This window comes from Gordionus sp. m RMFG-2023, chromosome 1 (assembly GCF_954871325.1).
Source record: "Gordionus sp. m RMFG-2023 chromosome 1, tfGorSpeb1-WG-v2, whole genome shotgun sequence".
In the NCBI taxonomy this organism is placed as follows: Eukaryota; Metazoa; Nematomorpha; class Gordioida; order Chordodea; family Parachordodidae; genus Gordionus; species Gordionus sp. m RMFG-2023.
In genome coordinates, this window is record NC_088775.1 from 50,063,341 (window position 1) to 50,088,139 (window position 24,799).

Genomic DNA, 24,799 nt, shown 5'->3' on the forward strand with positions numbered 1-24,799 from the left:
ATTATAAACAAAATAATATTACCCAGGCACATCAGATGTGCCAACCACACTTTGTCCTTAATTGCAACTAAATATATTATTTCATCAATATCAAGCTCGAAGAATCTTGAAAAGATTCATTATGGACTAATGGGGAAATGCACAAAATTATGGAATGCATGAGGAAGGCCCAAATATTCTGAAAAGATAAGGGAGATAACAGGTGGTATTCAGCTTAAGGTTCCATGCATAACGAGATGGAACAGTTTATATGATAGTATGACTTCATTATTAAAATATAAATCCGATTTAAAATTATTATTTGAAACAATTGATTGTCCTAATTTAAAAGAAATGGATATTGTTTATATGGAGGAATATTGTAAAGTTTTAGGCCCTATAGCAATTGCATTAGACAAACTACAAGGGCAGAGTAGTACATTTTATGGGGAATTAGAGCTTATACTATTTGTAGTTAAAAGGGAATTAGGTAAACTTGAACATTCAAGTTTACACTTGAACATTCAAGTTTACAATAATGTCTACCTCTATTAAAAGCTGTCCAAAATGCCATGGACAAAAGATTTGGAAAATTTTTTTCTTATGATGATGAATATAATGAGGCCTTTTTGGCATCATTATCACATCCATATTTTAAGAACCTATGGATTGAATCTGATAATAAAAAAAAATATTATTAAATGAAGCCTTAAATCTTGCATCTTTAGTGTACAATCAAGCTCATGCTATCTCACCAGTAGATTTAGTATCTGATAAAGAAAATGATGATTATTTTTCTTTTGGTGAAGCAAATGTTGTTGAGTTCAACAATACAAACAACATTGAGCTCGAGGTTTTAAATTATATTAAAGACCACCGAAAAACACTAGAAATGCTAAATTTTTATCCTTTAATTAAGGAAATTTTTTAAAATATAATACTGCCATACCTTCATCAGCTCCTGTTGAGAGGTTATTTAGTTTTGGCACAATGCTAAATACGCCAAAAAGGCAAAGGCTCAATGATAAATTATTTGAAAAAATAATAATTTGATTTAATTTTTTTTTATTTTGCAAATTTTCAACTCACATTAAATATACTACTCTCACTTTCCTGTTTATGCTATTAATGGGCAAAAGCTTATATTAAAATCTCTGGTTATTATTATTAATTCATCAATAAATATTTTATTAATTATTGTAAATATTCATTAAATAAATAAAAAAAACTGTATTTTATAAACTATTCTAATTTAATTGGTAATGATAATAAAAAGTATCTTGTATTTAAGATACTCTAGTTTAGCTAAAGATACAAGTATCTTTATCTTGTATCTTCTTGATATTTTGAAAAAGATACTAGTATCTGTATCTAAGATTCATTTTTTTATAAAGAATCTGTATCTAGATTCTTTTTCCGGAGGGCCTGCCCAACTCTGGTTAAATTAGATGTTATACTAATAAAAAGTATATTAAAAATTAGGAGTGTACCGATATCACTTTTTGGAGGACGATCCGATCCGATATTAAATTAATATCGGCAGATTACCGATCCGATATTATATCTAATTTTGTATTCTGTAAAGATACCAATGGTTTTAATTTGTAATATACTTTTTATTAATATAACATCTATAATTTAATTATACCATAACTTATGTCAATTATAATGATCGGTTATAGTTTATATTCAATTCTATTGAAATTCTAAAAGTATATAAAATATTTTTATTGTTAAATCACTTTTATATAATTAGTAACAACAATAATTATATACATAATAAGTAATAAACAAATATATTATGAAATTTGAATAAATATTTAAAATAAAATTTAACATTAATATATCGAAGATTTCTTTTTAGAAATACCAAAATTTCCAATTTATCAGAAATCAGCCTGCGGCGATGGTAACTGTCAATATCACCAGTTTTACTAAAAACATATTCTGAAAAATTATCGCACAATTTTATAAAAAGAATGCGCAAAAAAATAACAATATGGCAGAATGTTTATTAATTAATTATTATTATTAAAAAAAATATGGATTTCGATTTTATTAATAAAATGATTTTAGATATAACTTTTTTTAAAAAATTTATCACATTTTATTTTTGTTAAAGACGCCATTTTATATGGGAACGAATCGGCAAATTTTATAATAAAAAATATCGGTACATCCCTATTAAAAATTAAAAACATTGATACCTTTACAGAATACAAAATTTTAGATATGATGGATCGGTAATCGGTCGATATCAATTTAATATTGGGAATATCGGATTGGCTTCCAAAAAGTGGTATCCGTACACCCCTACTTTAAAATAATATTTTTTATATATATTGACCAAAACTTTATCTTCGTTAAGGAGTCACTCAATTGGGTTTTGCAGGACATAAAAAAATCGTCTGCGGTTTTCGTATCAATCTTATCTAGTGAAGGTCAACGGTCCGGTCCTATTGGTCTTAGACCGAGGTGACCGGACCGATCTTTTTTAAGGACCGTGGTTCGGACCGGTCTTTTATTATTATTTAAGTTTGCTTTACTATTCAATTAATATAATTTTTTTGTATATTTTATATTATAATATTTTTTTAGATGAGTTATTTTAGATTTTGTTAATTTTTATTTACAATATGAAAACCATAAGTTTGTCCAAGAAACATTTTACTTTAGTCCCAATAAAAAACATAGAGTATATGTTCACTGCAGTACCAAATTTAATGTATCGTCAGCAACTAGTAACAAAATAATTGTTTATAATTTTTTAAGCAATAAATTGATCACATTAAGCAGTAATATTATTAAAATATTTTGTTTATTATGTTCTATTTTTTCTTAAGAACTGTCTGTATAATTTATTGTAAAAATTACTAACCTTATTCTAAATAAAATAATTAGGTACCTTAAGCAGACATCTGATAAAACATAAAATATATACTTCTATTAATGAAAATGAAAATATCTCATAAAACATAATCTCTTAATTTTAATATACCCTCCACAAGCACAAAATCACTTTCTTCAATACCATTGGATAAATTTTATTGTTTATATAATACTTTTATATTTAATAAAATGATAAAACAAATTAAATTAGGTAAAAAAATGTGTTTTTTAAACAAATAAAAAGACGGTCTTTTTATTTAGGACCACGGTCTGGATCGATCTTCCGTGACCTTCACTAATCTTATCAATTTTTGGTCCTGTCATTTGATTTTGATTATTAACGTTCACTATTTTTTGTATAATTGGCAAATCAGGATATAAATTAAATAAATCACATTTTATTGAGTCTGTATTTATTCGATTCTAATCAGGATATAAATTAAATAAATCACATTTTATTGAGTCTGTATTTATTCGATTCTACCAAAATTTTAAGGGCTGGGTCAAGAACTTTAAAAATTCATAATGAACAGATTATGCTGTTATCTACTTTAATATGAACTTAAAATTAAATATTGAAGTGGAACAAAGGAAAAGGGTTATCTATTTTTATTGTATATTTTATTTATTTATAGTGCAAGAATATGTAACAAATTTACAAAAACATGTGAAGGATCAAGAAAATGAAATGAATAAGTTAAAGAAAGAAGTCGAAGCTATGAATATAATGAAAACGAATTATCAATCAATACTATTGATAAAAAATGAAAATAAAATTGCAAAAAATCAAGCAACTAAAAATAATGACCATAATAGACCTTCAAATCTTTTGTCTCCTCAACAGTATGATGCATATTCTACTAACAGAGAAATTAAATCGCAGGTAGAAACTTGAGATAACTATCTAATTATTATTTTATATTTATGCAAAGTGACAACATTTTGTTATATTGTTTTTAAAGGGAAATTAGAAGAAGTCTGATTTAGTGTTGTAAAAGTGTTGTTTCAGTTCAGGTTCAGTTGGGAATTTTAAGAGTTTGGAAAAATATTTATCTGATTTTAAATAAATTTTTAAATCATTCTTAAAAAAAGACAGAATTGCAAGCCAATGTATCATTTAATTATTAAAGGTCAGATTCAGTCTTAATGCTATAAAGAGATGAAACTTGAAGAAATCAAATCCTTTGGCCTGGACTGGATTAAAGAATTTTCCCATTTTCAAGCTAGCATGACCCAAATTTAAAGAAATTAATTTGGGTCTTGCCTTAAAAATTTTTTTTATCATGGTACCTGTGTTTACAAAATTTGACCGAAAAATTTTGGTTCAATAGATTAAAGCTGGTACTGGTTGCATTATAGCTTCACCTGTTCTCAGTCAGTATTGAATATGGACATCATGTGCAGTTAATAATTTAATACTCAAAGCATTAAGAAGATCCAATATTTTATATTCGATCCCTTAGGTCTCAATACTTCAGATGATAAAAGGCTAGTTTAACCTTAATTCCATGGGAAAGTTATCCATTTTGCTTGCAGGGACCCGGAGCGAACCAAACTCTTAAACTAGAACGAGCCGTTATAATTTACTGAACCTTAACCAAACAGATAAAAGAAGCAAACCGATTCCTTTATATATTTATTGAACCGGTTTAAAACCGTTTTATTATATATATAATTTATAACTTAAGCCATAATATTTGAAAACTTACACTTTTCCTTTACCTGGGAAGTTTTTATAATTATAATTTTTTTCGCGCTTTTAATATTTTTTCATTTTTATTTTATTCATAAATGTAAATCTAATATTAATGCAATTTATATTATAAAACCTGAAATCTTATAATTTTTTTTAAACCTTAACAGAACCGTAACCTTTATCATTTTAAGCAACTGAACCATAACCAAACCGGTTCATTTATTCATAACGGTTTGGGTCCCTACTTGGGATTACACTTGCCTAGCAGATATCATAAAATCTAACACCCACGAAAACTCTTTCGTGATTGAAAAACAAATATTCAATTAAATAACATTAATTTAATTCGTATCGTTACATTAACTCTTGGTAACTTCGGCTATGGGACACTTACCATCCCAAAGGAGATTAGAAAAAGAATTAGGCCATCCTAAAGAATCCTTACGCGTTTATAGTGAACGCGTTATCTTCAAGTGCTACGTTATTTAACGCAGCTTATCAAAGCTGATTCAATTTTAAAACTAAATTGATAAAGCTAAAATGAGATAATTATTTTATATAATATTTTTAAAAAATCATATACCCTTTTAATCGAATTAGCTATTATTTTTATAATCGTATTGCATATTTACATATTTATAAATATATTTTTGTAATAACGCAACGCTTGAACATAACGCGTTTATTTTACGATATAATTATAACATAAATTAAATTTTAATAATCATCAAAAATATTTAAACACTACATATAATTAATAAATAATTTTTATTCAATTTACCCATTAAAATATATGTATTATATGGAGTTGTTTATATTGCCAATTATATTGTAAGATATTAAGAACTAAGGGACATAAATAAATTTTCTAAAAAAAAGGATTGTAAAAAGTTTGATAAATAAATCATTTTAAAAAAGGTGTATCCAAAAGGGATGCTCAAGAAGTTAAATGACAAGTCTCTAAAGAGATTCCCTGTCATTGGTAAGACCCCTCATTTAGATCTCCCCAGTCAAAATATTTTTTTAAGGCTTTTAATTACTCAGGGCTACAAGCGTAATCCCAATCTAGGGATTGATGCTTTCAAATATTGTATTTATTTGTAGAAATAACTTTATTACAAGGAATAAATATACAAAAAAAATAAACAATCTGAAATATTAATATAAATTAAGATGGATTCTAAAAAAATTAAAGAGAGTATCAGCATTTGAGATAGTTCCCATAAAAAAAAAATTTGATTCAAAAATCTCTTTAGAAAAAAAAATGAGTTGTTTATTACTAATTGTTTGTCATAATACCAGTGAATTTATTTGATCATTTCAATACAAAAGCAATTTAATTTTCTATTAAAATAATTTTGATCCAGAGTATCTCTTTTTGCTGGACCAATTTATGTTTTTTCTCAAATTAAGGCTCTAACTGAATCATACACATCTTTATTTTAAATTCGTTTATATTTTTTTAATAATGGTTAGGTTCTTTTTTAATAAAGGCTTGGGTAGATCCAAAAAAAAATTATGCATTTAAGCACTAATTTCAAGTACAATATTTAGTTTCTATATATGTTATTTTGTAAATAGTATACATGTTATTTATATATTTTTTTTAATTTTTAAAATATCTAATTTTTAGATTTTTCATATGATAATGGACTTTCTCTTCCTAACATTTAATACCACTATAAACATTAGTAATTTTAAAGAGCTTTCCAAATCTATACTATATTGGGTAGAAGAATATTGCAAACCAGCCAATTTGAAGGAAATTACCTCACGTATTTTAAAACAGATCAATCCTACAAAGAAAATTTAATATAAAATTGTAATTAAATTTTGAGGGTACATTATATGTAGTTCATTTATTTTTCAAATACAATTATAACATGTTCGATGGTCTTAATATGTTGATCTTTTCAATTCTGGCTATCCTATATATATGCAGATAAAAATATTATTTTCTTAGAATTAATATACGGCTTCAATTGGTCAGCAAATACTTTAATAATTTCAGACAAGCATTTCTATATTTTTTTTAAAGAATAAATGTCATATTTAAATTTTTTCTCTTAAATATCCTCTAAGCTATTTTAAAAATACATTTTATTATTAAGGAAATAGGTTTAAAAATTCTTTATGATTATAATTTTAATTTTTTACTATTTTTTACTTGCTAATAAAAAATTTAAAAAATAAAATTTATTATCAACCTGACTTGGAGGAGCAATTATGCTAAAATCAATAACATAAGATGAAGATAGAGGTTGCAATATTTCATAATTGTTGGGGCTAATTATCTGATGTTAAATGTATTATATAACAAATGCCAAAAAAGTCATCACTTACATTAAAAATTTTAGATAAGGTTATTTTCAACTTGCCTTTATGAAATATGTAGCCCTTGGCAATATATTCATATTCTTGTCTAAGCATTAAATATATTTTCATTATATTATATAAATATATAAATTAACTGAAAACCCATATCCATGAAGAATGATAATACATTAGATGAACATGGCACATCTATAGATGCCCTATACAAGGTTGACATAGTTTTGTCTGTATTTTCTATAGGACCTTGATATCGAATGTAATGGGGTAAACTAAATTGAGATAGTGACCGTCTGATTTTCATTCTAAATGATGAAGAAATTTTTGAAGATAATGGTGTATTTTCTAGGTATTAGCTTTTGGTAAAATAATTTAAAAAATAAACTTTGTAAAATAAGTCCAATTTCATAATCGCTGAATTCCTTTAAAGGCCCATCACCGTCATCACTAATTCCTTTTAATTTTTGTAATGCATTTTCTAAATTATTTTCCGTTATAACTCCCTGTAAAAAATATTCTTGAGGTTGAATATATGAAATTGAGTCCGTAATGTTTTCCATTGACGTTTAGAATTGCTATTGTACCATAAAATATAGATTAAATAAGGATTTCTATCTAAATATAGATTAAATAAAGATTTCTATCTAAAACAACTTGACCAAAATAGGCCGAGGATAGGCCAAACCTAGTTGTAAATATGGTTCAGTTCCCGTTCTAAATCGCTAAAGTAATAATCGCTAAAAATTAAAATACCACTAAAAAAATAAAAATTAAAGACAACAAATAGTTATATAAAATACTTAATACAAATATAAATCTAAGGGTGAGAATATAATATATTTTAATATATATAATTCATAATAATATTATTAAACATGTGTTTTACAAATTTAATAATTGTTTTAAATAGCATTAAAAAATTTTATCAATAGTTAAAATACTTAATACAAATATATATCTTAAGGGAGAAATTATAATAAATTTTAGTGTATAATTACAAATTATATTATTAACAAGGCGTTTTACAAAAATATTTTAAATGGCAATAAAAGATTTTATCAATAGTTATATTCAATACTTAATAACAAATATATATTTTAAGGGGGATATTATAATAAATTTTAATATTTATATATAATATTATTAAGTATGCGTTTTATAAATTTTTAATTATTTTAAAAAGCATTAAAAAATTTTATCAATAGATAAAATACTTAATACAAATATATATCTTAAGGGAGAAATTTTAATAAATTTTAGTATATAATTATAAATTATATTATTAACAAGGCGTTTTACAAAAATATTTTAAATGGCAATAAAAGATTTTATCAATAGTTATATTCAATACTTAATAACAAATATATATTTTAAGGGGGATATTATAATAAATTTTAATATATATATATAATATTATTAAGTATGCGTTTTATAAATTTTTAATTATTTTAAAAAGCATTAAAAAATTTTATCAATAGTTAAAATACTTAATACAAATATATATCTTAAGGGAGAAATTTTAATAAATTTTAGTATATAATTACAAATTATATTATTAACAAGGCGTTTTACAAAAATATTTTAAATGGCAATAAAAGATTTTATCAATAGTTATATTCAATACTTAATAACAAATATATATTTTAAGGGGGATATTATAATAAATTTTAATATATATATATAATATTATTAAGTATGCGTTTTATAAATTTTTAATTATTTTAAAAAGCATTAAAAAATTTTATCAATAGATAAAATACTTAATACAAATATATATCTTAAGGGAGAAATTTTAATAAATTTTAGTATATAATTATAAATTATATTATTAACAAGGCGTTTTACAAAAATATTTTAAATGGCAATAAAAGATTTTATCAATAGTTATATTCAATACTTAATAACAAATATATATTTTAAGGGGGATATTATAATAAATTTTAATATATATATAATATTATTAAGTATGCGTTTTATAAATTTTTAATTATTTTAAAAAGCATTAAAAAATTTTATCAATAGATAAAATACTTAATACAAATATATATCTTAAGGGAGAAATTTTAATAAATTTTAGTATATAATTATAAATTATATTATTAACAAGGCGTTTTACAAAAATATTTTAAATGCAATAAAAGATTTTATCAATAGTTATATTCAATACTTAATAACAAATATATATTTTAAGGGGGATATTATAATAAATTTTAATATATATATATATATAATATTATTAAGTATGCGTTTTATAAATTTTTAATTATTTTAAAAAGCATTAAAAAATTTTATCAATAGATAAAATACTTAATACAAATATATATCTTAAGGGAGAAATTTTAATAAATTTTAGTATATAATTATAAATTATATTATTAACAAGGCGTTTTACAAAAATATTTTAAATGGCAATAAAAGATTTTATCAATAGTTATATTCAATACTTAATAACAAATATATATTTTAAGGGGGATATTATAATATATTTTAATATATATATATAATATTATTAAGTATGCGTTTTATAAATTTTTAATTATTTTAAAAAGCATTAAAAAATTTTATCAATAGTTAAAATACTTAATACAAATATATATCTTAAGGAAGAAATTTTAATAAATTTTAGTATATAATTATAAATTATATTATTAACAAGGCGTTTTACAAAAATATTTTAAATGGCAATAAAAGATTTTATCAATAGTTATATTCAATACTTAATAACAAATATATATTTTAAGGGGGATATTATAATAAATTTTAATATATATATATAATATTATTAAGTATGCGTTCTTTTTATTATTATTTTTACCTATTTAATTTATTGATACTCTTTTCAAAGAATTTATAAAGGATAACTTAAATTAATCTATCTCTACTACCAACTATCGATATTTTGTGAATATAAAGAATTTATTTTTTAGATAATAAATTCAATTAAAACTCCCATTATTTACAATGAATTAATTATTATGGCATTATGAGCTTGCTGAAATATCTAAACCTTAAATTACATTTTAAAGGATAGTTTATTTGGAAAACAATGTGTATGATTGTTTGCAATATATAGATTTGGTCGATGAATTGTATTATAATAATTCCATAATAAAAGTATTAATTTTTACAGCAATAAATTTTGTCTTATTTCATCTCAAGATTTAATAGATAACCCCAAAATATTTTTATCCTACCCCCATTAAGGCAGCCTACCACCCACCCCTTCAAAAAATAGGATGCAAACTGTTCCTACCTCTCCCGCTCATGTAGACGCTGTATATAGATTTATGATAGATATCTACATCCAGTGAAAATCTTGTCATGTAAACAAAAAAAAAATAAAGTATCATTTCAAACACCAAGTATATTGGTCTTTTTTATCAATTTTATATTAAATTTTTTATTAACAATATATTTACAACTATTTTAAATTTAATAATATATATTTAATATGATTTTTATATCGCCGGGGTGGCCTAATGGGTAAGATGTAGGCTTGGAAACACGAGCATGAACAAGGACGCGGGTTCAATCCTGGTAAGAACCATAAAAACTTTCAAGTTTTTCTTCGATGACTGATGTGTAAAGACATATGGTATGATGAATTTCGGAGCTTAGAGATGACACCCCGGTCACCGACAGGCCTGGACAGCCGGGTGCTAAGGATACCTGTCCAATAAACAAAATGAAGGGCACAAATGAAAATATGAATATGAAAGCTAGGGCGTTCCCTCCATGCGACGCGCAGGGTGTAGACCTCCATCCTGTGAAAAATAAAGTAAAGGTCAAAGCAAAGAAGACAAGACTGGCAAGTTTGAATATTGGGACGCTTAAAGGTAAGACGAGAGAATTGGCATCAATGAACAGGAAGACTTTGATGATTGGAGATGGGTATAAATTGTACTATAATGGACTTGTTAGCAATAGGAACGGTGTCGGCATCATCCTCAGTCAAGATCTAACCTCCTCAGTTGTAGAAGTCAACAGGATCTCTGATAGACTAATGAAGATAAAACTGCATTGGTCAATCAATACTACACATCCTATCAGTATATGCTCCTCAAACGGGTTGCAAGGAAGAAGAGAAAGATGACTTTAGAGCTATCCTTGATGAAGCCGTAATGGAAATCCCTAAGGATACCTAGTCATAATTGGTGGTGACTTAAATGCGCATGTGGGGAAAGCAAGAGATAGCTACAAAAGGCATCATGTCATCGTATGCCATAGATTTGGCCCTAGCCACCGCCTTTGTAGCTAATCTCTTGGATTTTTTGTATCTTGACTTGTCATCTGCATTTTTGGATTTGTACCATATTTTATAAAGGGCTTTTTTCTCCTGTATAGTGGTTTGTACCTCTTGATTCCACCACCATAGTTCTTTGTGTGATTTGTTGCCTCCTCTTGTCAAGCCTAGCGTCGATTTTGCAGTGTCTATTAATCTGTTTCACTGACTTGTGAGCAATTTATTGTTTCAATGTTTGCATTGATTGCAAAGGCATCTGTCATTGTTTTTAATTTGCCCCATTTGATGCATGGTTCCAGTTTTATCTTATTTTGAGTGGATTTATTTGAGATTTGTAAATCCATGATTAGTAGCTTGTGTTGGGCGGCGATATCTTCTCCTGGGATGACTTTGCAGTCTATTACATCTTTTAATCTTCTGCGAGAGATTAGCATGTAATCTATCTGTGTTTTCCTAGTACCACTTTCATATGTTATTAAATGACTATCTTTTTTCCTATAGTAGGTGTTGGTTAAGGCAAGGTCGAAGGCTTGCGCAAATTTCAGTACTTGCTCTCTTTATTTCTTTCTCCGTATCCAAAACCACCATGATGCCTTTTGTAGCTATCTCTTGCTTTTCCCACATGCGCATTTAAGTCACCACCAATTATGACTAGGTCATCCTTACGGATTTCCATTACAGCTTCATCAAGGATAGCTCTAAAGTCATCTTTCTCTTCTTCCTTGCAACCCGTTTGAGGAGCATATACTGATAGGATGTGTAGTATTGATTGACCAATGCAGAGTTTTATCTTCATTAGTCTATCAGAGATCCTGTTGACTTCTACAACTGAGGAGGTTAGATCTTGACTGAGGATGATGCCGACACCGTTCCTATTGCTAACAAGTCCATTATAGTACAATTTATACCCATCTCCAATCATCAAAGTCTTCTGTCCTTTCCATTTCGTCTCTTGTATGCACGCTATATCAACTTTTCTCCTGTTCAACATTGATGCCAATTCTCTCGTCTTACCTTTAAGCGTCCCAATATTCAAACTTGCCAGTCTTGTCTTCTTTGCTTTGACCTTTACTTTATTTTTCACAGGATGGAGGTCTACACCCTGCACGTCGCATGGAGGGAACGCCCTAGCTTTCATATTCATATTTTCATTTGTGCCCTTCATTTTGTTTATTGGACAGGTATCCTTAGCACCCAGCTGTCCAGGCCTGTCGGTGACCGGGGTGTCATCTCTAAGCTCTAAAATTTATCTTACCATATGTCTTTACACATCAGTCATCGAAGAAAAACTTGAAAGTTTTTATAGTTCTTACCAGGATTGAACCCGCATCTTTGTTCATACTCGTGTTTCCAAGCCTACATCTTACCCATTAGGCCACCCCGGCGAGACAATAAAATTTAAAATATCCTTTATTAAAATATAATATTTAATTAATAGTAATATGACATTTTAAAAAAACTACAATTTAATTCATTCATTCATTCATCACCCACCTGGAGTTGAAGCGTGCATCATGTATTTTCACTAGTATATAGATCCCATACATGATGTCTACCCATTTTATTATAGTGGACGGTACCACTATGTAGCCAGTTAGCAAAGTGAAGAAGGAAGAAGTACAATAATGGTGATGTATTAGTTCCGTTACCGGCAGAATAGTGTTAAGAAAAAAAATAATGTCATATAATAATGTACCTGCATCCTTAAGTGGTATTTAGTGAGGCAACAAAAAATAATAACCCTTATATCTTGTATTGCATCCTTAAGTGGTATTTAGTTAGGCAACAAAAAATAATAACCCTTATATATTGGTAAGTATTGAGAGTTTATGTTAAGTTTGCATGAAGAGTCTCTTCCTTGTTTGTTGTTCGGTGTGCCAAATATTGTATGTCCTGTTAACTTGATAATTCATTGTTTTTTGATTAAATTTATCCATTACCACGCCAAAGAAATCAGTGTAACTAAACTGAGAATTCAGTTAAATATTTTTTTTTACTTTGGAATGTAAAATCTTATCTTCAAAAAGTATATTTTATTAGATAAAAATCTAAAATATTTAAAATAATACAAATATATTAAATCTTCGATGAGAGAAATGATTCTAGAATTTAATTAATATGCAGAAAAAAATTTCATAGATGGAAAAGATGTAATCCATTTCACCAATCTTTTCCTCACAAATATAACACCATTCACCCTCAATATAAATATAGAACTTCCAATATAATTTTACTTTCCCAAAGAATAATAAATTCAATTTTTATATGTTAGTATGTAAATAGCTTTTGAGGTTTATTCTTTATTTTATAATTTTATACAAAAATGTGTATGTAAATATTAATTAAAACCAATTACCTTTGCCTTGAGGTACTGTATTTATATTTGATATTAGCTTTTGAGGTTTAGTCTTGTATGTAAATATTAATTAAAACCAATTACCTTTGCCTTTGAGGTACAGATTTATATTTGATATTAGTTTTTGGGTTTAGTCTTTATTTTATAATTTTCTACAAAAATGGTATGTAAATAGAGGCTTAGTCTTTATTTTATAATTTTCTACAAAAATGTGTATGTAAATATTAATTAAAACCTATTACATTTGATATTAGCTTTTGAGGTTCAATCTTTCGTATCGTCGTATCGTACCGCCTTTACTATTTCGTATCGTCCCGTAGTCTCGAATTATTATTAACTTTATACGTTTTGTCGCTTTACGAAAAGGTGAAAAAAGGTGAAATTGAATTTACAAGCTAAATAAATACCATTTTTCAATAATCAACCCAGCATAATACTTTGAGTTTATATAAATAGGAAGTATAAAGGTAACCAATTTTTTTAAAACTATTAATTAAATATGACATGGAGATATTTTATGCTATTATAATTACATAATTATATTTATATAGTATATAAAGGTGCATATTCTAATATCAATCAAAAGTGTCATATCCTACCCAGACCAAATCTGATATGTATTATTATGATATTTTGTTTTCTATTATAATATTAAATTTTAGTAGATCAACTTGCCCATAAATATAGACCTTTCAATACTTCATTCAGTCTATAGGAAATATTGTACATATTCTCCAATACTAATATTTCAAATATTATCTTAAATAAAATTAAGGTATATCATACATTCAATAAAGTATTATTACTTTAAAAGTATTTTGTAATAATATTATACTTTGGCTATATTATTTGAAAATAAGATATAATCTTAGTTAAGGAAAATTATTACTATTTTTTTTAACAAAATATAACCCACTAATACCTGTTTCAGATATGCCTAATCACTTTAAAAAGCATATAGACTATAATAGCTTTACTGCTTACTTTACATGCACAAATAAACCATGCCTTGGACGCTGGATTGTTAAGAACAATTTATTTACTATGTCCAAAGAATGCACGAGTATATTAATTATAGATAAATTTTATATTAATATATTATAGATGCAATCTGCCTTCAAAAAAATTATTTTTCTGTAGGATGCCAAAGTAAAACCTCAAATATTCTTTTAATTTATCTTTGGAAAAATTTACAGATCATTTTGATTTATGCTTACAAAATTCATATCATCCTTTTACATTATCTACCTTTTTATTAGATGCCAAAGTAAAACCTCAAATATTCTTTTAATTTATCTTTGAAAAAATTTACAAATCATTTTGATTTATCTTTATAAAATTTACATCATCCTTTAACATTATTTACCTTTTTATTAAAGCTTCCATTTCATATGCAAGTATTGGGTGTCAAAGTAATACATTAATTATATCTTATTTACAAAATATTACAAATTATTCACCATATAAAATACAATATATTTACTATATCAATTATAAAGCTATTCAAGTTGATATTCCTATTCTCACCCAAGAAGCTGTTGTCAGTGAAAACAATTATGCATTAATTCCATATAAATATAATATGAATAATACATTTACTATATCAATTATAAAGTTATTCAAGATGATATTCCTATTCTCACCCAAGAGCTGTTGTCAGTGAAAACAATTATGCATCAATTCCATGTAAAATTTGATATAAATAATATTCATTATATCAATTTAATTGCAATGATATTCAAAATTTATTTTCTTTTTAAATAGATCAATCACCATTCAATTTTCAAGATTTATTTTTTTTTAAAAATCAATTTATAAATTAATAAAATCAAAATATAATAATGACTTTTTATATTCTAATAAGTATTTGTACATTAATGAAAAATTAATATATTATAAATGCCATACAAAACATTGTAAAGGGAAGGGGATTTTAAATACTCATTTTATAATGACACAAAAGCTTATTGATCATAATGATAAAGAAATATATAATACGCTCATCACGATCAATATGCTTAAAACAGATATGTTAAATAAAAATATCAGTATTAGAAAGACATACAGAAAGGTTATGAGAGACAGAAAACTCGATCCTTTCTGTATGCAAAACCCCAAAACGTTTCCTACCTTTTTATCAGTTAAATCCATTATGGGACATGTTATTCAATTAACACGACCCCCCCCCCCTTCCCCTTTCAACTGGTGATATTATATTAACCCAAGAGCACACAAAATCACATTTTTTTTAAAAACTACAATGTCTACTTTTGCCATATATTCTTTTTTCACGATTTTTCCTCCGTCATGTAATTATATTAATTGTTCAATAATTTTCATGTTGTCAATAAAATAACAGCTATTAGTCTAAGTATTTATATTCTAGTCGGGTCATACAGAAGTGGTATACGCCAATTACAATATTTATGGTCGTTCTTACATTTATAGCCTAATTTTATATTGTATTTATCCACAATTTTTGTGATTTTATTTATTTATTAACGTTTTGTATTGCATTTATTCGCATTTTTTATCCAATTATTTTTTTCTGTATTTAACGTTATTCCTATATTTTTATTAAATGATACCCTTATAAATAATGTATTATAAGATTATATATTTATTTGTGAAATAAATATTATTTAAATAAAATATATTCTTTAATGCAAATAAATGTGTAACATTGCAATAAGTATTAATCCAACGATAAAAAAATTCAGGTATTTCCTACTAAGTTAGGTAACATATATACTAATAGAATCTCAAAAAAATTAAAAGATGTGAGGAAATCTGATGATTATATAATTAAGTATAAATCCAACGTTAAAAAATTTATTCAGGTATTTCCTGCTAAGTTAGGTAACATATATACTAATAGAATCTCAAAAAAATTAAAAGATGTGAGGAAATCTGATGATTATATAAATAAGCATAAATCCAACGATAAAAAATTTATTCAGGTATTTCCTACTAAGTTAGGTAACATATATACTAATAGAATCTCAGAAAAATTAAAAAATGTGAGGAAATCTGATGATTATATAAATAAGTATATATTGATAAAAAATTTATTCAGGTATTTCCTACTAAGTTAGGTAACATATATACTAATAGAATCTCAAAAAAATTAAAAGATGTGAGGAAATCTGATGATTATATAAATAAGTATATATCCAACGATAAAAAATTTATTCAGGGATTTCCTACTAAGTTAGGTAACTTATATATACTAATAGAATCTCAAAAAAATTAAAAGATGTCAGAAAATCTGATGATTATATAAATAAGTATAAATTTAACGATAAAAAATTAATTTAGGGATTTCCTACTAAGTTAGGTAACTTATATATAGTAATAGAATCTCAAAAAAATTAAAAGATGTGAGGAAATCTGATGATTATATAAATATGTATAAATCCAACGATAAAAAATTTATTCACGGATTTCCTACTAAGTTAGGTAACTTATATATACTAATATAATCTCAAAAAAATTAAAAGATGTGAGGAAATCTGATGATTATATAAATAAGTATAAATCCAACGATAAAAAATTTATTCAGGGATTTCCTATTAAGTTAGGTAACTTATATATACTAATAGAATCTCAAAAAAATTAAAAGATGTGAGGAAATCTGATGATTATATAAATAGGTATAAATCCAACGATAAAAAATTTATTCAGGGATTTCCTACTAAGTTAGGTAACTTATATATACTACTAAAATCTCAAAAAAATTAAAAGATGTGAGGAAATCTACGATAAAAAATTTATTTAGGGATTTCCTACTAAGTTAGGTAACTTATATATATACTAATAGAATCTCAAAAAAATTAAAAGATGTGAGGAAATCTGATGATTATATAAATAAGTATAAATCCAACGATAAAAAATTTATTTAGGGATTTCTTAGTAAGTTAAGTAATTAACATATACCAATTAATCATAAAGCAATATATTATATAAACCAATATATATTTATATATTTATATATCTAAATATATTATAAATAATTATAATATATATATATGATGAAATTATATTCAATATATAATTAAATTAATATATAAAATATATTATACTAACTATGTTAATAATATTAACTATTATATTAAATTTAAATATATTGATTACATTATATTAAATTTAAATATATTGATTACATTATATTAAATACTACAAACAATCATATATTTAATTATTTTATATATCAATTAATTTAATATTAAATACATATATTAAATATTTAAATATATTATAAATATTTATAATTAAATTTTATATATGATGTAAATAAATAATTATATTCAATATTTATATACTAACTATGTTAATAATATTAACTATTATATTAAATTTAAATATATTGATTACATTATATTAAATACTACAAACAATCCTATATTTAATTTTTTTATATATCAATTAATTAATAAATATTTAAATTGTATTATTTAAATTACAAATTTCTAATAATTCGTTATTAATTTAATATTAATTTAAATTATAAAATCTGTCTCATTTGTAATAACCGATTGAAATTTATTGGCGGCCATGTTTTAATTTTATATTTTAAAATCTCTCGCTTCAACATTTAGGGGCCATATTGGTCGCCATTTTAGCTTATTTGTCTTTTTGATACTTTTTGATATTCGAGACAGCGGACTCAAATCCAATCTTTATTTTAGAATTTTCTAGAAAAATATATAATTTTAGGAAAAATAATTCATTTGACTCCAAATAGTTTGATGACAAAATAAAGAAAAATGAATCGGACCGATACCGTAAAATTGATTGTCAATCTTTTAGATGGCAAATATAATTACGGATAGGTGTAACCAGTTGCAAATATAAATAAATGATGCTACTGACAATCTTTTACCCCATAGTGAAGAGCGATTGCGATATCCGCGCTATCGTAATTGACCGATCAGCTGGATCGATCGCAGCGATTTTCTTTCATAGTGCAAAGCGATTTTATTAATTCATAAATTTTTATCAGTCAAATTATTATTTTTATACAAAATCATCATGAAAAGGGCAAAAATTATTAATGAGAATGACCAAAGCATTAGAAGTATGAAAATATTAAATGCCAACTTTCAATGTGGGTAAATTTAAAAAATGATAAGATGTCTACTTTGAGTATATAAAAAATTAATAATATATAACATCTTTTGTGAATTTGGGATCTAACTGAAATTCTTCTATGAATTCCTTATTATCAAATTTTCAGTAGCTTCTTAATATCTTTAAATAATAGATACATATCTAAAATTGTGTCATGGTTTGAAATAGACAGCTGACATTATTGTAATAAAAATATGTGATCTTTTACTTATAATTTCAAATTTTTCCTATTTTTATATTAATCTAATTGTTTCCAGATTTTTAGGCAAAATTTTTTATAATTTGTCTTTACTAATAAATAAATTAGAATTTAAAAGTGATCTTATATTTGTGTGAAATTATATTTCAATAAATTTAATGAAGATAAAATGACAAAAGAAGTTAAAATTATGCTTTAATTCTAACATAACTTAAATAAAGAATGAGATATAATAAAGTATACAAATTGAATTTAAATAATTTTATTCAAAAAATTTTCATTTCATTTACAACTGTAGCACTAATAAAAACATAAATAATTACAATCATTTTATAATTAAAATGTAAAATGTGAATAAAAATACATTTATTAACAATTATCACAAAACCAATGAATTTTACAAGGTTTTTTTAAAAAAAATTTGTCATTTGAAGTGGAACCAGTGCAAACAAATATCACATCATCGATGACATTTTTGACAAATCCAGGACTCTGCCATAATATTGTTCTTTAAAAATCCTGAACTTGTACCCATGCATCACTTGTCAAATATGATTTTATTATTTCAAAATCCACTTGATCAATTTGACATTGCATATCTTTTTTATGGTAAAAATGTCATCAAAATCAACCATTTCATTATTATAAATTTTATTCATTGCAGACTGTTTACAAATTTTATTTATAATCTATCTTCCCTTGTGTTCTTTGAGAATGTTGTATAAGGTTTAAATAACTTTTCGAGAAAAATAAATGTATTAATATATATTTTTTAAAGTTACTATGAGTTATCTGATGATTTTTAATTTCAGACAAAAATATATATTATCTCTTTTTACAATTTCGGAAAAACATCAAAAAAACTATATATTAAAACTATAATATCAAAAAATCTATATCAAAATCGCGAGCGAAACTATATATAAAATCATCATAAAAATCAATAATATCAAATCGATATATATATTTTTCTTTACACTTTAATCAATAACCTAATTTTAACAAAAAAATCAATACATTTTCATATCATATTACAACACCGACAAATTTTGAAGTGAAAATATTTTGACTTTTTGATCCGGCAAATGTTTAAAGATCGTTTAAGACTACATATAACATTTACTATAAAAATTTAAACCTAATATGGTAGACACAGATAATAAAATTTAATGAATTTAATCGATAGTGTAAGAGAATGTAAATATATGATAAAATGGAGGATGATTATAAAGATTCAAACAAGAAAACACTATTTTGGAGTAATCTAGGTTTGCAGTTTGGCCAACCTGGTATTAAAATTTCATAAATATATCATTATAATCATAGGCGTAGCCAGGATTTTCCTAAGGGGGTGGGGAATTAAAAAATTACCGAGGGCTTCGCCCCCAGATTCCAATTTGGGGGCGCTTTTGGCCGGGTTACCTTAGTCTATATATAGTGATAAAATGTTTTTACAAGATAGGAGGTTAATTTTAGTAAAAAAAATAAGCCTGGAACAAATATGAAATATATTTTTATTAATTTATATAAATATAATTAATTACTTGTATATACATTAATATAAAAGCAGAGTAATAATTTATTCCAAACAAGTATAAGAAATTTATTTATAAAAAGTAAGTAGACATATAGTTGATATTCCTCAATTATATATAACTAGTAGAAAGCCCGTCAAAAATGACGGGGAATGAGATTTTTATTCATTTTTTACGATAGATGTCATGCCAGGTTCAAGCTCACAATATTAGGAAGCATCCAAGATCTTATAATTTTAAAAAAGTTTATCAAGCCCAGCTCAACCCTTAATAATTTTTAAAAGATATTCCCAAGTCAGGTGCAAGCTAATATTAATTTTGAAGTTCCAAGCCCAGTCCTGCCTATTATAATTTTGAAAATTTTTTCCCGCCTCGGAGACAGTTAAATTTTAAATATCATCACTTGAACGGGAAATATCTGATTTACCAATTAGTCTAATATGGAAAAAAAAACATGTAAATTCCGTATTAAAGGAAACTGGGAAGGCCTGGGCACTTATTAGAGAATCATGACAAATAAAATAAAAATAACCGACTCTTATACTTTTTTGTAATATGATCAATTAAAATTATATCTAAAAAATATGTTGTTTATTATATAAGGTGATTGTTGTTTTTCAGATATATTTAATGTATGTCTTGCATTTCTGAAATTATTTGTCAAAGAATTTGATAAGGGATATATATATTTTTTATGTTAAGTAAAAAAAAATGCTGTCTATTTAAATTACAAAAATTCCATTAAACACTAATGAAACTTATATGCAAATTATTTATATATTTTTAAAGATATTTTTTTTTATTGACATATAAATTTAGGATAATTTTTTTAAAAAATAATGAGGAATATTTATTATGTATTTGATAAAATTAAGAGCAAATCCTTGTTTACATTTTAATTTTTGATGGAAAACGTGACAAAATAAATCTGAGCGGTCGTCTGGAGAGGAAATAATTAATATATCATTTTATATAATTTAGGGTTGTAGTGAAGTAATGACGGATTAACAAAGCAGTGTACAAAACACAATACGTACTGATAAAGATGATATGCCTATGAACGCAAAACGATATTTGTGTCAATGTCAGCATTGGTATCCCCCTCTAAAATAGAATCATGAACGACAATGTTATCTAAACCATAAAACGCTCATAAGTATTGTTATAATGGCCACGATAGAACTACTGCATATTTTTCCATTAATAAAGTTGATGAAATTGGCTGTACTGTACATTCAAGTTTGAACACGCAAAACGATATTTCTGTCAATGTCAGAATTGGTATCCCCTTCTAAAATAGAATCATGAACGACAATGTTAACTCAACCATAAAACGGTCGTAAGTATTGGTATAAAAGCCACGACAGAAATACTGTATATTTTTCCATTAATAAAGTTGATGAAATTGGCCGTACTGTACATTCAAGTTTGAACATTCCTCTAAATATTCATGAAAGTTTCTCAGAGAATCGGATAAAGTAATATTTATATTAACTCCTAGTAAAGTGAATGATAGTACAGAATTAAATGTTTATATTTGTTAAAAAATAGGCGGAGGTGGCATAGGGATTGTGGCAGTGGTGATAGAAATATCATTTGGAGAAATGGGTGAAAACAAAATAAACATATATATAAAACATAAGATAAAAAAAAATAAACCTCCAGATGAGTTCATTTCAAGCGTAGTTCTTTTTTAATTTGTCTACCAGTAACTTTAGAACGGGTAAGGCGTTTGTTTAATCGTCATTATTTTCTTTGCTTATCTTTAATAATAGATTCATCATGTTTTGTAGCAATGTGAGGGATTAGGGTTAGCCTAGACAAATAAAGAAATCAGGCAAAAATATAAATAAACTATTGTTAAAATTAAACAAACATTAGAATAATGTAAAACCGGTAGATGGGTCAATATTAGATGCATATTTCTAGTAGTTAGAGGGCTATCATCAAAAGACTTATCAAGCCTATTATGATATTCTAAAAGTTAAAAAATAACATGATGAATGTAATGTTATTAAGATTAAGGTTAATTAATTGTAAGGTAATTAAAAAATGAGATTAAAGAGAGGGGGGGGAAGAAGGTACTAATTTTTATATTATAAAAATAATAAAAATTAAATTAAAGGAATTGATAAGGTTTTGAGTGGTTAATAGATAATAGAGATAGAAAGAAAAGAATGAGATAATAAAATTTAGTGATAAATAAATTCATTAAGGGAGGGGAAAAAAATAAAGTAAGTGGATTGGAGATTATAAATAGGTTAGGATAAGAATATTTAAATATTTGAATATACTTGGTTATCTTCTTAATTATTGGTTATGAAAGAAAAATATGAGTATAACAAAATTTCATTAATGTGTAATTGATAATATGATATGAAAATTGAAAAGATAATCTAAAAAATAAATAAAGGATTAAGTGAAAAGTTTCATTCATATTTACAAATTTGAGGGAATATTGTTTATCTCTCAATCCATGTTAGGTATGTGTACACCAACAATTCCATTCATCTGTATGAATAAAATAAAATAAAATCAACAAATAAAAAAAATAAAAATAAATACGTACCGATGACATGACGTAGCGATGACGGTGAGACATCGGAAAATTATAATATAGACTTATTTACAAAATTTGAAGTAAAATTCCACTTTTATAGATATATTTGACAGTTAGAGAATATATTACAGTTAGAAAATATATTACAGTTAATATTTTAACAAATTTTACTAATCAATGCTCTTGATAATAAATATAACAACAATTTGCATTCATTATTTAACGCCATCTATTTATTTTAAATAAAAAATGATATTATAATCTTCTTATTATTCATCCCACAATGTCTTTAAAAGATATTTTCTGATGTTCTTATCAATATTTTATAGTTTTCTGTAAAATATATAATTCGCTATATTGGTAAAAATTAATTGATTGTCATATGATAATTGATAAAATTAGATATACTGTAAATCTATGACATATTCCACTGTTTATAATGTGCTTTCATTTTTTTAATTTATGATTTAATTTTATCAATAGTTTTATAATTATATTTTACTTTTATTAAGAAAAATATATTAAAATTACTCACTTACTAAAAAAATTTATTTGATATATTATATTATTTAGTAATTTTATGGATCTATTGTTAGTAATTATAATAATTTTAACTTTTGTCTTAAGACTTAACTTTGGCTTATATTCCATTTCTTAAAAAACATTTTTGGTTCACTTTTTTTATATATAAATGTCTTTTTTCCAAATATAAATTATGGTGAATAGTTTTATAAAAAAATATCAACTTTTACAATCTTTCTTTCAAATTATTGTTTAAGATATATGCATACATTTTTGGTGGTCAAGGAGTGGGGGGAGGACTAAAGTGGATATTTTTTAATAGCTTAAAAAGATATTCACAAAAAGTGATAAATTTCTGAAGGGGGGGATATCCCCTTGCCCCCCCTCTGGCTACGCCTATGTTATAATACATAATATCTATTATAGTCTAATTCAAGTGCTCCCATATAATATAATGTATTAAAATTAATTTAAATTTTTAATTTAAATAAGTGAGAATAGTCATATAGAATTTTGTGAATCAATTTTAATGCCATTTTATCATACTATTCTATTTGTCTCCTCTTTTTCTATCTCCTAGTTTTTGGTAAAAATAACTAAGTAGCTATCAATATCTTTCAATAATCATTTATGGCGCAAAATTAGTTTTTTAATTAAATTGAGCTCTTTCAATAATTATGAAAACAATATAATCATTTATTTACCTCTATCTTATATTTTTTAGGTGATGAATTAAAGGCAAGATGGAATAATCTTATAGATTATCAGAATATAGAATATTTAAAAAAAACACTGTATAATCCTGAAATTATAAAATATTATTTACTGTTGTTGGTGAGGAAGATGGTATAGCAATGGTGAAGAAATTCTCCTTTCTTTGCTCAATGTGGTTTCGTTTTTGAAGATGATGTTTTAATTTCCTTGCTCGTAGTTTGCCGTAAATTACCTGAAATAAAACGTGTAAATTGAAATTATAAAATAGAATTTACTGTAGTTGGTGAGGAAGATGGTTTAGCGATGGTGAAGGAGTTCTCTTTTCTTTGCTCAATGTGGTTTCGTTTTTGAAGATGATGTTGTAAATTTGCTAGTAGTTTACCGTAAATAACCTGAAATAAAACGTGTAAATTGAAATTATAAAATAGAATATACTGTTGTTGGTGAGGAAGATGGTTTAGCGATGGTGGAGAAGTTCTCTTTTCTTTGCTCAATGTGGTTTCGTTTTTGAAGATGATGTTGTAAATTTGCTAGTAGTTTACCGTAAATAACCTGAAATAAAACGTGTAAATTGAAATTATAAAATAGAATTTACTGTTGTTGGTGAGGAAGATGGTTTAGAGATGGTGAAGAAGTTCTCTTTTC

The 24,799-nt window shown here is 25.1% G+C and overlaps 3 protein-coding genes and 1 long non-coding RNA gene across 7 annotated transcripts in view; 2 read left to right on the top strand and 2 right to left on the bottom strand.

Annotated features, from left to right (window-relative positions):
* Positions 1-252, top strand: part of LOC135931873 (uncharacterized) — an 877-nt gene extending 625 nt beyond the window's left edge. The window contains exon 4 of the mRNA XM_065469180.1: positions 1-252. Within this exon, the coding sequence (XP_065325252.1) occupies positions 1-71 (71 nt within the window). The 3' untranslated portion in view covers positions 72-252.
* Positions 1-6,532, top strand: part of LOC135922855 (max-like protein X) — a 27,137-nt gene extending 20,605 nt beyond the window's left edge. Inside the window, exons 4-5 of the mRNA XM_065457352.1 lie at positions 3,504-3,751; positions 6,198-6,532. Of these exons, the coding sequence (XP_065313424.1) occupies positions 3,504-3,751; positions 6,198-6,377 (428 nt within the window). The 3' untranslated portion in view covers positions 6,378-6,532. The remainder of the gene's footprint in view (positions 1-3,503; positions 3,752-6,197) is intronic.
* LOC135931872 (mediator of RNA polymerase II transcription subunit 18-like) lies at positions 5,836-7,665 on the bottom strand. Of its 4 annotated transcripts, none has more exons than XM_065469177.1 (8): positions 7,555-7,665; positions 7,281-7,510; positions 7,036-7,240; positions 6,908-6,986; positions 6,772-6,858; positions 6,539-6,585; positions 6,408-6,492; positions 5,836-6,360 (listed from the first exon to the last, which is right to left on the bottom strand). In XM_065469177.1, exons 2-7 carry the CDS (start codon positions 7,453-7,455, stop codon positions 6,441-6,443), a joined length of 645 nt encoding a protein of 214 aa, XP_065325249.1. In that variant the 5' UTR covers positions 7,456-7,510; positions 7,555-7,665; the 3' UTR covers positions 5,836-6,360; positions 6,408-6,440. The 4 variants fall into 4 exon arrangements, 3 of the variants coding, with proteins under 3 accessions (XP_065325249.1, XP_065325250.1, XP_065325251.1); XM_065469178.1 differs by having other exon boundaries at positions 7,281-7,506; positions 7,550-7,623; XM_065469179.1 differs by having other exon boundaries at positions 7,281-7,643.
* Positions 7,666-22,817: 15,152 nt separating this feature from the next.
* LOC135931341 (uncharacterized) lies at positions 22,818-24,525 on the bottom strand. The gene is made up of 3 exons (XR_010573016.1): positions 24,430-24,525; positions 24,267-24,386; positions 22,818-22,869 (listed from the first exon to the last, which is right to left on the bottom strand). It is a non-coding gene; the product is annotated as an uncharacterized LOC135931341 (long non-coding RNA).
* Positions 24,526-24,799: the final 274 nt, after the last annotated feature.

Bases quoted from the DNA above. Each gene is read 5' to 3' on its own strand.
- LOC135931872 (XM_065469177.1), bottom strand. From the start codon at position 7,455: ATGGAAAACATTACGGACTCAATTTCATATATTCAACCTCAAGAATAT. The intron at 7,241-7,280 runs GTTTATTTTTTA...GCTAATACCTAG, and splicing joins AATTGGACTTATTTTACAAA to AAAATACACCATTATCTTCA. The intron at 6,987-7,035 runs GTTAATTTATAT...TTTAATGCTTAG, and splicing joins TTCATGGATATGGGTTTTCA to ACAAGAATATGAATATATTG.